The 12,795-nt window shown below is 39.3% G+C and overlaps 3 protein-coding genes across 4 annotated transcripts; 1 reads left to right on the forward strand and 2 right to left on the reverse strand.

The window, feature by feature from the left end:
* Positions 1-197: 197 nt before the first annotated feature.
* On the reverse strand, positions 198-686 carry LOC135487759 (uncharacterized). Its single transcript, XM_064771830.1, has one exon. It carries the CDS (start codon positions 684-686, stop codon positions 198-200), a length of 489 nt encoding a protein of 162 aa, XP_064627900.1.
* Positions 687-1,269: 583 nt separating this feature from the next.
* Positions 1,270-9,577, reverse strand: LOC135488246 (malonyl-CoA decarboxylase, mitochondrial-like). 2 transcript variants are annotated; one of them, XM_064772774.1, is made up of 10 exons: positions 9,314-9,577; positions 7,157-7,260; positions 5,896-6,036; positions 5,508-5,657; positions 5,128-5,280; positions 4,692-4,856; positions 4,338-4,455; positions 3,957-4,115; positions 3,451-3,684; positions 1,270-3,357 (listed from the first exon to the last, which is right to left on the reverse strand). In XM_064772774.1, the coding sequence occupies exons 2-10, from the start codon at positions 7,235-7,237 to the stop codon at positions 3,116-3,118; spliced, it is 1,443 nt and encodes a 480-aa protein (XP_064628844.1). In that variant the 5' UTR covers positions 7,238-7,260; positions 9,314-9,577; the 3' UTR covers positions 1,270-3,115. The 2 variants fall into 2 exon arrangements, with proteins under 2 accessions (XP_064628844.1, XP_064628843.1); XM_064772773.1 differs by lacking the exon at positions 9,314-9,577 and adding an exon at positions 7,599-8,222.
* Positions 9,578-9,709: 132 nt separating this feature from the next.
* On the forward strand, positions 9,710-12,651 carry LOC135488643 (all trans-polyprenyl-diphosphate synthase PDSS2-like). The gene is made up of 6 exons (XM_064773289.1): positions 9,710-10,228; positions 10,905-11,042; positions 11,200-11,398; positions 11,677-11,919; positions 12,063-12,194; positions 12,484-12,651. The coding sequence occupies exons 1-6, from the start codon at positions 9,843-9,845 to the stop codon at positions 12,649-12,651; spliced, it is 1,266 nt and encodes a 421-aa protein (XP_064629359.1). The 5' UTR covers positions 9,710-9,842.
* Positions 12,652-12,795: the final 144 nt, after the last annotated feature.

A 12,795-nucleotide genomic window follows, 5' to 3' on the forward strand; every position in this document is an offset into this window, starting at 1 on the left:
GTCGTCGTCGTCTGTCGTCATCGTCGTCGTCGTCGCCGTCGCCATCGCCATCACTTTTTTTTTTCCTCAAAATGAAACAACATCACCAAAAACTGCTGTCCCAAAGTTTTTTTGATTTTGAAATTTTTGAAAAATTTTCAACTGCCTGAGTGATGAACAAATTTCTAAGTACAAAAAAATTTTTCACTTTTTTTTGCTCAAAATGAACCAACATCACCAACTCGGACTGCCGTTCTGAAGAAGTCGCCGAGTTGGTTGTACAGTTCTTTGATTATTCTGACCAGGGGTTTATCGATGTTGTAATCCCTCATGACCTTCCAAAGGCCCTCATGCCACACGCTGTCAAAACCCTTCTTAGTGAAATCAATGACGTTGTGATGTAGTTCCTTCTGGTGGTCCAGGTATTTTTCAACTAACAATCTGATGTTGAAGATTTGTTTGGTTGTGCTTCTTCCACTCTTGAAGCCGGCCTGTTCCTCTGATGGTATCTCCTCGACTTTTGGGTTTGAGTCTGCTGAGGATATGATACGTAACATGACCTTGCTGGGGTGGCTGATGAGACTTATGGTGCGGTAGTATTGGCACAAGCGCAGGTTACCCTTCTTGGGTAGTGAGATGATGAGGGATTGTGTCCATTTCTTCGATCTTTCCTTTTGTTCCCAAATCTTCTGGCAAAGTGCGGTCATGACCTTCACCAGTGCAGGGTCACCGTGTTTCAGGAGTTCACCGGGGATGTTGTCCGGTCAGGGAGATTTCCCTTTTTCAAGGTTCGGATAGCTTCCTTGACCTCCTGAGGAAGGATCTGGTTGTCAACTGCTGTCTTTTGGTTGTTGTTGAGAATGAAAATTTCTGCCTTATGAAAAGGATGTACCTTTTCTTCTCAAAATTAACCCCCTCTGTGTGGAATTGTTGCCTCAATTGTACTTAAAAAGTACGTTCCTTTTTCACATCTTTGGAGCACAGAAGCAAATAGTGGAAAAATGTCTAGCTGGTTCTGAGGAAAGGATCTATAAAGGAACATAGAGACGTTGTAACAACCTATCTCTCTTGCACTGCCTTTACTATGCAGGATGTCTCAAAAAAGTAGGGAAGAGGAGCAACGCTTATATCCAAGAAGTCTGAATGACAAGGGAATGTTCATAGGCGTTTTGGCCGCTAGTATCCTGTGATAGCATGTCACAATAAGAAAATCAATATTTTCTTATCCTATGCTTGAAACCATGACGAATGTAACATCGTAATCTTCAATGAATATGGACAATGCCGTAATAATATTCAGCGCATTTTATTGATAATTATTCATACACAAACTTTATGGTAGTTAACAACTAATATGACACAGGTTTATCATAAAAATATCTGGACATTATCAAGGTGATAATAGCTTTAGTTTAAATACGTACATTTGTATTTACAGGGGCACCTTTCATTGAAAGTTGGCAACAAACTTTGAAAGTTTCAACTTTGTTAAGTATTGGTATGACACTGACAGTCACAGAGCAGGTGAAGTCCACTGCAACCCAAAATAATGCTGCCAACTCCCAAATGAAAGGCCCTGATACGGATATGAAGTGACTTTTTATACATGTACAACTCTGATTCTACAACATGATCACATGACGAGACAACAAAAGCCTATTTTCATGTCAATCAAGGCCAGAATGGTCAACAGGACATACAATTCACTTTCAGCTCCACCAATCTCTCAATTATGCTCAGTCAGGGGGTAGCCCACAGCTGATGGCATGAGAACTCAAATGTATTACAAGCAGGTGTCTCCTCTTACAGTATTTCAGCACCAACAGTCCAGGATACCTCAACCCTCAAGGTGGAAGAGACTGGTGAAAGAGTTGACAGCACCAAGGCATCTCTTCATCACCAAGTCAAACAATACCGAGTTCCCTTTCTGTGCATCTTAATCTCCTGGAGACCACTAATCAGGCCCTCTGGCTCCTGCTTTAGTTCCCCTTTAACACCACTCAACCGAGTGCACAGTGACCCTGAGGGTCAAACAGGCTCAGCCCAGAAGTTGTCCATTTATCATCACTAACTGAGCATCACTACTAAATGGCACTGGGGCAAAAGTTTTATTCTACTAGTTCTACTGCATAAAGCAATGGCATTAATGAGCACGGTGGTGTGAATGGAAGAGCATCGCCAAGCGAGTTTATAATAGCATGAGATTATTACAATGGTACATGTCTCTTTATTCGACGTTAAAGGAAGAAAAATAAATGCATCTTGACATCGAACAGAATGAATGATTGAGATTGAATAATGAATCATGCCTTTAGTACAAAATGGTTAGATGGATATTACCTTGAGAACAATATCAGATGAACAATCAAAATGATTCTTGTCCTACATGACAGACTCATAGCAGGTTAGCTATAAAATTTCAAGACATCTGGTCGGCCCTAATGCAATTCTTATCAAAGAAAAGAACTTCAAAAGAAAAGAACTTCAGCAGCCTAAATCGAACAGAAAACAACCTGGTTTTACCAGAATAACTCCAAGTTACACCACAAACCTAAAAAGAATGGCCCCATACAAGTCTAAATCACCTAATGTTCACAAATAAATCAGAAGAAGTTTTACTCGAAGCTCAGATCTCTGCCTCACAATGGACAACTCATACGTCCATATCAAAATATAACTATCATGGCACTTGCATATATTTAAGGCGATTTCCGCTATTAAAAAGAATACTGTGAAAGAGACTAAAATCGTTTACTGTGTTCACTACCATAGTCAAGTCAACTGACGACCTAACTTATCCAACAGGATCACTTCAAAAATGTTTGGTGTAGTTCCAGGCGGTGACCATCGGTTACCTCAACTTTTTTCTGCCCGCCAGCTGTGCAACAGAGAAATGCTTGGATGTTCACAATGTACCGGGGTACTACAAAACCACTCATTTGTTGAGATAAGAATTTTTTGGCTGTAATATATAATCATCTGTGAGAATTTCATGACTTAAGGAAAGCTCAGCGATTTGGAAAAGCTTTCGAAGGAATTGTCACTTCCAAGATAACCCAAGATTGGCACTTCACAGAACTTTTTTGAAACGTGCTGTGCGCAGTTCCGACGGCAATTAATCATCCACTTCCATTTGTCAAGATTTCTTGTGAGCGTCTTTCCGAGAAATCTCCTGGAGTGCTTTCACATATGGTAGGACATTGTCAGATATTTCAATCAGTTTGTTTTCTATGTATTCCCGACTATATTTCTCTGTTTCTCCTGGAATGTATCTGTAGTTAACCATCATGCCGAATGCGGCATTCATCCCTCGTTGACTAGGGTCGGCCATCCAATTCAGCTGCCAAACCATCGCCCCGTTCCTCAAATGGAAATTGGCTGGAAAAGATCAGTAGGTTATTAGAAAGAGTTTGTGACATCGATCACTGGAGTCTGATTTTAAGCATGCTTTATCAGGGTTGCACTACCTACCGACGGGATTCAAAGCATATCCTCTCCTCTTCTCAATATACAAATATCGTATACACAGCCTCATTAGTGGCTCCTTCAGCACCTGTACGAGGTCCATCATCTTTAACCAGCTGTGATCCTTGAGAGCCTTGTGCAGACCATCAAGACACGTGTCCTTAGCACTCCCATAGAAAGGTGCCAGGTTCTTCAACTCGGCGGCAGTGAATAACACAGTATGGGCAGATTCCCCAATTTCTACAAAGAAGATGATAGTAACAGTTCAAATTATCAGCAAAGTATAGCAGTATTGGAGTATACTCCTTTCTGAAAAAGGGAAGGTTTGTGCCTACTACTTACAGTAGACCATGGGCAGTAATTCACCTGTGCTGCTATAGATGGGGTTAAATGGGTTCTCATGTAATGTGCTCAGAGGCAAGCTTACAAATAAGTCTGCTCTTAACATCAAGTATAAGTCAATGAAACGTTGCTAGACTTTTGGTAATGAGAAATTTATACAGGCAACTTACGGTTCAAATGCTTCAGCTTCCCCAGCTCGGCAACCAACCAATCTCGGAAGCCCGGTAATGGCGACAAGCTGACGATGTGACGTAACCGTGGAAACTCCTGCATCAGTTCTGAGATGACTCGTGGGATGAGATAGTTGCCAAATTCAATTCCTTGCAGGCCTGGAAGGAGTATCAGGAAGTTTAGAGCTCATAATTGAAAAATGCCCAACTTCTATTCCATCTCAATTTGGGGGGTTTCCATGACAAAACTTTTTTAAACCCTGCATATTGGACAAAAGAATCATCCATCCATGATCCATAGTTCAACTATTCATTTCAAAAACTGTTAAAATGCCTCTCCTCACGTTTCTGAGCATCACGATGCGTCATTCTCTGACCTACCTTTCTGAGTTGATGTAATGGAATAAAAAACAGCCGTAGTAATTCTGCTGGTGTCCTCAAAATGGCCGTTGGACTGCGCTCCAAATTCTGAGAATCCAGCATCGTTGTTTATAAGCGTCTGAAACAAGAAAAATGTCACATGAGTGGTGTATTCAGGCTTTTCCCTTCGAGAACAAGACATGTTTGGAGAACAATTCTAAAAATGTTAGAAAATTTCCGGAAACAATTCCTAGCTGTTTGTGAAAATTTCATTTCTGGAACTTTGGTAACGGATGTTGTCATCAGACCTACATGTATGTCTTATCTTACATTATCAAGGGAAAACTTTCACCCATAACAAGTAGAATCTCCCACCTGTATATTACTTGATATTTCTTGTGTCAAAGCAGTATGCAACACAATCACTGGCTCACTGGACATACGACTTTGAGTAAAGATATAGCACCGTCGGTATGGTCCGAATCTACGCTTGAGATCATCCACACTGCGGATGGGATTTATGGCCTCATATTCAGATATCTGAAGAAAAAAGCAATCATGAACAATCACACCAAAAAGGGGACATTTCTTAAGGTTTTTAAAAGTGTTCCCTATCACTTATTCCATAGTCACACTTTGTTGAGGCTTGAGAGGTTGTTTGCTTCACACAGTGGTATGAAAGCTTTCTTCATCATACTAAGAGTAGCAAAAGCAACTAATGGCATTTTTGGTTTAAACAAGATTCATCTGATGCCTAACTGAAATACATATGTACAATAAATGCAGATATCTTCCTTTATTCTGATATTACCTTTTTGATGACATCTCCCGGAGATTCCCATTGGACTCGAGTTAGCTGAAGGTAGTCCGGTGCAAATAATAAGGCAACCATTTCTTTTAGTACACCACACATTGACTTGAGGTAGTAATGTTCTTGACTGGCATTGATCTGGGACAGGATCACCTGCAATAGGAAATATCAAATCATGAAATGGGTGTTCAACGGGGTGGGATCGAGTTGGAACACATCTTGCCACAATAAGTCCAATCCCTATTCTAGAGCTTGTTCAAGGTCGAGTGATATTAGAGCCTTGCGTGTCAAAGTGGGTGGGACGTAGCTCAACAGTACTATCTACATACAAGCCAGAGTCATAAAATTCATCTAGACCTGACTTATAATTGTCAACCTACTAATATGTCAGCCCTCATATCGACAAGAAACTTGACACCACCATCATTCCTACCAATCTGCATGAAGAGTTTGTGATATTTTGGTGTTAACGCTGCTTTCAATCTCTCTTCTAGTCTGAGGAATGCTTCACTTTCTCGATCCTGAATATCCTGAAGTTGGAAAGGATAAAATTGCAATTCAATGTATTGTATTACTGTCCACTGAGAATCCAGGGCTTGAATTTAACCAAGGCCACCATGCCATGGCAGATTTCACCCCTGCCCCCAGCCAAATACAGCCCTGGAATGGCAGTTATCACCTTAGAAACTGACTGATAATGCTGACAATGTCTCCTGAAACTGTTGTGACTAGTGTACGTCAAAGGCCGCGCTGTTGTTTTCAACTTACATGGAATGCTCCGACCTGGGCAGCTAATGGCACTACGCTGTTATGATCCGCACTGAACTCTGTCCCCAGCACGTGGAGGAAGAGCAACTTCTCCGAGGATGTCAGGGAACTATATAAGGAACACACCTCCTTGATCTTAACCTGAAACAATACAAAACACGATGTCAAGCCTAGAAATCAGCCTTCGGGTTAGGTGACGATTCAGATGCTTTTCCACCCATACCGTGCTTTACATGTAGAATAGGATTTCCATTGACATGAATCTTGGAATCTTCATATGTTTAATGGATTTGACCAAGCTAGTTTGTCCAAAAAAGACTGGTGTACTTAGGAAAGTTCACTGTAAACAAAATACCCATATTTCCAGAGTGTTCAGTCAAAACATGATGTACAAATCATCCTGTATGCTTGGAAATCTAATCAACTTCCCTCAGCAGCTTTTTTCTCCTGTTGATCATTTCGAAGAACCAATTAAGATAAACCCCAAACTGATAAGACTTCAAATGGAATACCATCACCGTTTTTTTTTTCCAAGTGGTACAAGATATCAGATTGAAGACTTGAATTACATTTACAGAATATTAAAGTAACCGGATTAATAGAGTTTTCTGATTCCAAGCATCGTTTTGGCAACAGAGACCACCTCAGAGCTGAATAAAGATTCAAATTTAAACCAGATGTGATCTTCTCTCACTTTTCTGAATGTGTATACTGTAAATGGCACTACTCTCATGTCATGCTTGGTGAACAAACAAAGTCACTTCACAACCTGTACAAATAAAAGATTCCCCGAAATCCATTTTTGGAAATGATGAGCATGATCATTTCTCAATAGACCAACAGATCAATAAGCACAGGACTTGACCCGATTCTTATCTCTTAAAGTCATTGACCACATATTCAAGAAAATTTAGTCACAGCAGACAACTTAAAAATGCAGTAATTCAAATTTTTCAGTTGTAGCAGGACTAACCTTTAGTTGGAATGTCACATAAAACAATCAGAGTCAACAACTAAGGAAACGATATTACATGAGTCATTTGAAAAAAAGTCACTCACACTTTGTGGCTCAGTTGTTTTTAAATTTGTGAATTCATAACTGATATCTATTCTAAGTAAATGTAAAAGTCTAAGCCCTCTTCATTGGTTCTGTTTGCTACCTGGTATAAATACACATGTTGCATGACATTCTGAGATCCCAAACATTCGTGACAATCATCAGAACCATTAACCCTCTAACAACTGACCGATGAACTCTCACCTCTGTATGAACACTGCCATTTTCTAGACTTTGGTAGGCCTCAGCTATCAACTGGCGAATATTATCCTCGCTTGGTTTCATGTCCCTTCCATGCAAACTGTCATCTGAAAAACATAAAAAGCAAAATACATGAGCGAGTTCAAGTTGAGTCAAAATAGGTAAACAACATCATAAATCAAAAGATGAATCAAATTATGTCCAAATCAGTGATCACTATTATCATGATTATCATCTGGCAATAAATAACATTGGCAAACATGACAAAATATCAAAGCAAAGGAGACAAACAATGAATGAAGCCAGCATCTGTCCAGAATGTATGAGGTCAAAAAGATGATAATCAGTCAAAATAATCGATGAAGGCCTCCTATTTTGTCCAAGGACTGAGATTGCAAAAGCTTTTCCAAAATCTATGTGCCTTATTTTTATCCATGTTTCTTACCATCTGATTCTGAAACTGAGTCGTCATTTATGGTCAGGCTTAAATGTATTTCACCACCTGGAGATCGTAGATAAGTTTCCCCACGAAATCTTTTCACTGGCATTTTCCAGGCCAATTAAATCCAGGTAATTCGACGGTAATATTCTCTAGATTTACAAGTTTAAATATGAATCCCAACAAGATATATAAAATATTAAAACTGAAGTAAAACCACTGCTTGTCTGACGAAAAGAATAAACAAATACATTAGGCATGTAGGGCTATCCAAAGCTAGCAAGCTTTGAAGACACAGCCTTAAAATAAAATTTATGATATCATTTCTTAGAACATTATGCGCAAGTCACAATTACATGTAGACAGACATAAACATATTTACAAAGAAGGAAGACCATATTTAGAAGGTGTAAAATCCAGTTTAATATCTAGGTCAGATCTCGTCAGTTTGAGTTATGATGAATGAAGCGGTAAGAAAACTTGATCACATCTTGCACTTTACAGGAACACTTTTGAATAGACTGAACTGGCTGTGGAACCTATGGGGCTATCTAAACTTACAAAAAATAAGCAGGATATTCTTGACCAATATTTTTTCTTTCCACTTTATTCACTGTCAGTCAGCAGCACAAGTCATTCACATTCTCTAGCAGCACTAGCCTAATCCCAGCCAATCCCACTTTCTTAGCATTTAATTAAAAAGAGAGAAACAGGATACATGTGCACTATAAAGGATAGGCCTCATTGTATGTCCATCTCCACTGAACTTACAATCATTTGAATTGACGAATGACCCAACAACTGAAGTAGCCTGTTTCAGTTGCAAGCATTGTCATTAGTAATAGTATATTCCAAGAAAACATTAGAATGATTATGAGGTACCAATTCAGTTTAAATCATGCAGAATTGACACATAAGATATCAAAAATAATCCACTGCCTTCTCCATAGCAACATCAATATCATATTAACATCTGTAGAAGAAAAGGATCTGAAATCATATAAACCATACCAGTGATAACATGGAAATACAGTGGAACCTCCCATAGCCAACACCTCTCTATTAAGGACACCAGGTTTGGTCCCAAATTGGTTGTTTCCATTCAATTTGACCTCTCCGATCAGGACACCTCTCTCTGTTAAGGACAGTAGTTGTCAGTCCAAAGGGTGTCCTTCATAGAGAGGTTCTAGAGTAATCATGATCAAGATCTTGTTTTCCTGACATTGCTACCCCAAATGTCTTACAGATTGAGACTACATGTACGTCCATAGGTCAGGATAGGATTGCATATCGTTGCAGACGATCATTCATGCTAATACCAACTTGTTAAGTTCAGCGCTCTCCAAGTCATATCACACAGAATCTGGCATTGACGTCAGCCTATCCATCCCATGTCAATGTATGGTCTACCAAACTAATACATGTATCTTTATGCCCATGTCTCTGCTGCATGCTTGGGCGAATTCCAAAAAGAGGTTGTTCGTCTATGATGATGACGAGGAGTGCGAAATGTGACCGTCTCATGATGAAATTAACTGTGAATTGTGCAAATCAGATATCAGATAGGCTAGGCCCTGTATGTGAAAATTGTGAAAGCAATGTGAAATTGCCTGGGACTAATGGTCTGCTTAGACTGAAACCCAGTATTGGAAGAAGAAATGTTACATGTGAACATTACATGGTGAATGAAATAAAAATGAGAAATTGAAAGTTTTACTCACCACATGCATTCAAAATTAACACTTTCAAGTACAATAAAAGACCTACATTGAGTCTAAAAATAGGGACAAGTCTATTCCATATAGCACGACTTTACTGAACAGGTTCCTGGCAGGGGAAATGGGTACTCAGTGCAGATTTTATGTTTCTTGGTAAATTCTGTAGTTCCAGGAAAAAGGACTTCTTCGTGGAAAAGGTGTGATGTCACGGTTTCTGTGGTCCCTTTAAACTCCTTATCGTATGATCTTATTTCGAAACACTAAACTTGTGAGGTTAATTAGACTTTATCTATCCATAATTATCAGTTGCTTTTTATAACAAACGATTCGTTTCGCACAAGAATGTATTTTTATTGAGAGCCCGAAATTGATGACGTAGTACACACCGGCTTACCAAACATGAAATATTTTGGCTAAATTACACCACAAAAATGCTAATAAACTCTATACTCTATAAAATATAATAAAGTTGATGTGCCTACATTGTTGATTGATATATGAACGAACTTTTGGGTCGGTTAAATACAAAAGAATGGCCCAGTTATTGTTTAGAACAACAAAACTTTGTGTTCCAGTTCCAATGTCAAAATGTGTCGCCCGTTTCATGAACATGACCAGCTCATCCAGGCGGGTTATTTGTGATAGTAAACACACTTCTATCAGGGCAAGTTTGAATAAAGGCATATCAGATGATGTTGTCAGGCACGCATCACTTTTAAGTTTCTTTGCTGGTGGAACTTTAGGAGGCCGGCCAAACGACATCACATTTACGAAGGTCGTCTCTGATGCAGAAAAACTTGTTGGATACCCAACATCATTCATGAGTCTCCGCTGCCTCCTCAGTGATGAAATGTCCAATGTAGCAATGTATGTGAGAAAATTAGTTGGGACGAAGCATCCACTGTTGAAAACTGCAAGGTAAAAACATGAGTACCGTACGGATGCGTCAAACATAAAGACTTGTTCAAAGCCTTACTCGACTTGTTCAAAGCTTTGCTCAAGACAAAAACAATCCAATCACCGCATATCACTAAAGCGCAACCGAACTCATCAGCCTGATTACTCTATTTATTATCTATCCAGATCCAGGTCGCTGCATCATATACTGACCATCATTACGGTTGGCTGAGACAAACATTTTAAAGGGACAATATAGGCAGCAGCTAGGCAGGCAAGATAAAGTTATACAAAGTCGCCTATAGGGGTCTCTCGCATCTCACATTAAGTCGAAGTGATTCACATTTGTACAAGGAATGTACTGACACGGGTGTATTTAGTGCTGAATCTGACATGACCCAGGGCCAAATTGGCCCCTCTGCTCCTGCCTATAGTCCCCAATTAACGAAAGGTCAAATTTAAATTTAGGCCTACTATTTTACCTTCTGATTAGAGTTCTATTAGGTTAACCTGCAGTCATTTCATAACACTAGGTTCTTGGTTTCTCAAGTAGGTCTTTTTAGTCGAGCACAACAGGCTTAATGTCCCAATGTTCATTGGATTAGACTTGGACAACATTTGTAGGCCTAATGTCATGAATGTCTCTGTGAGGTATTTCCCAAACATTTGCTTGTAGTATTTCCTTCATCTGTTCCAGAGGCTTGGTTCTTGAAGGGAAGCATGCAGTTCAAACGAGAGGATTGATAGTCCTCCTGATTTCCAAGGCAGCAGGGCCTACCACAAAAACTGACCAACCAGCAATGAATGATGAACTGATCAGTGGAATACACAACAGGTAAATATGTGAAAGAAATTAGTGCTGTCTTCTCCTTGGTTGTGAGAAGAAGAAGAAAAAGAAGAGGAAACCTGTGGGAAGTTTTATTATTGATGAGAACAGCCCGTTTTCCTACCATCAATGAATGATCAACATGTTCCTAAAACATTTTTTTCAGCCAGAGACAACTTGCTGAAATCGTCGAGTTAATCCACACGGCCAACTTGATCCACCTTGGTGTAGTGAACTTGAAGGATGTTCAGCCAACTGATGGACCTCTCAAGGACATGGAGCTTGGCAACAAGGTCGCCATTCTCAGTGGAGATTTCCTTCTGGCAAATGCTTGCACAGCTCTGGCCCAGCTGAGAAACACAAAAGTAAGTTAATAATATTTTCTCCAGAATCGAAAATTGAGAATGAGAATGTTCTATAGATTTATAGATATTACTCCGAGAATATTTCTCACTGTATTTACAACAGACATGGCAGAAACTTTGCTAGATGCATTTGATATGTTGGGAGCAAGGTTCTTGAGGTTGAGAAGTCCTGGAGTTACTGATTTGAGCTTTTAATTACATTCTACATGTAGTTGCTGAGTACAGAGATGGGGCAGTTGTATGATTTCATTTGACTTACTTTGTTCTATAATTTCAAGGTAGTTGAAATTATCTCCAGTGCCATTGGGAACATGATGGAAGCGGAGTTCGTCCATATAGACGACTCCAACCTACCTTTACCTGCACCATTCTCCATAGACCAGTGGGAAGAACACTGTTACTTATCACGAGGAGCACTGATCGCCAAGAGTTGTAGGTCTGCCATGGAGCTGGCAGGCCATTCAGAGGAGAGGCAGGAAAAGGCCTCAGAGTTTGGAAAACATATGGCTTGCACACAAAAGGTGAATAGAAATAGAATATTTGCACATACACTGTATTTGAATATATGATGGACGTTGTTTGTTTAAAATTGTTGATTTGGAAAATAAAGTAAAAACAACAATTTCTCTTATTTGAATATCTTGAATACTACTTTCTTATACAGCTACATGAAGAACTACAACCATACCTCAACCCTGACAGTGAGGTTGAACTATCGCTAACGTCTGCCCCTACCATCATGTATTTACAAAACAACAAAGATATAAAACCAAATGAACTATTGGATGAAAAAAGAGTAAGTTTTACCTAAAATTTGGGAATGCTGTGCCTTGTATGGGTTTAATTGTGCAGGCCTGTCTGTGTTAAATGTTCATCTCTTGACTTGGCCTACTCACATCCTCATTCTGGACTGTAGAGTTTAAACCATGCACTATGCTTCAACCTGGATGAGTCATCACTTGACCTCGGGGGGGTTCCAGAGTCTTGAGTACATTAGAATAGCAAAATAATGATTCAAAATTGATATTTACTTCATATCTATAGGTTGTTCATGGTGAGACAAAATTGTATCCTTTCTCTTCCAGCTCTACCGTGCCATTTTTGGATCAAGCTCAACGATAAACAAAGTTCAAAACCTGTGTAAGGACCATGGCGAAAAAGCTATCGATGCATTACAAATTTTCCATCCATCAGATGCCAGGACTGCTTTAGAAAAGATTATTCAGGCTTTGATGACCTTTCCAATCAGATAACGAGAGTCAAGAGTGATTGATTATTGATTAAATTGTGAAAAAATACAGTAAACCAACAAATTTTCTCGAGCTTTTTATTTTTGAGGATTTCAGAAATAACCTTGTTTAGCTAAAGAAATATTGCGAAAATTTGTTTTTGATTTG

This window comes from Lineus longissimus, chromosome 5 (assembly GCF_910592395.1).
Source record: "Lineus longissimus chromosome 5, tnLinLong1.2, whole genome shotgun sequence".
Lineage (NCBI taxonomy): Eukaryota > Metazoa > Nemertea > Pilidiophora > Heteronemertea > Lineidae > Lineus > Lineus longissimus.

What these genes read in the sequence shown, in the direction of transcription:
- LOC135487759 (XM_064771830.1), bottom strand. Translation starts at nt 686, where the DNA reads ATGACCGCACTTTGCCAGAAGATTTGGGAACAAAAGGAAAGATCGAAG.
- LOC135488246 (XM_064772773.1), bottom strand. Translation starts at nt 7,701, where the DNA reads ATGCCAGTGAAAAGATTTCGTGGGGAAACTTATCTACGATCTCCAGGT. An exon ending in CGGGAGATGTCATCAAAAAG is followed by an intron (nt 4,857 to 5,127) that starts GTAATATCAGAA and finishes TTTTTTCTTCAG; the next exon opens with ATATCTGAATATGAGGCCAT. An exon ending in AAATATCAAGTAATATACAG is followed by an intron (nt 4,456 to 4,691) that starts GTGGGAGATTCT and finishes TTCTTGTTTCAG; the next exon opens with ACGCTTATAAACAACGATGC.
- LOC135488643 (XM_064773289.1), top strand. Translation starts at nt 9,843, where the DNA reads ATGGCCCAGTTATTGTTTAGAACAACAAAACTTTGTGTTCCAGTTCCA. An exon ending in CCCAGCTGAGAAACACAAAA is followed by an intron (nt 11,399 to 11,676) that starts GTAAGTTAATAA and finishes TATAATTTCAAG; the next exon opens with GTAGTTGAAATTATCTCCAG. An exon ending in AACTATTGGATGAAAAAAGA is followed by an intron (nt 12,195 to 12,483) that starts GTAAGTTTTACC and finishes TTTCTCTTCCAG; the next exon opens with CTCTACCGTGCCATTTTTGG.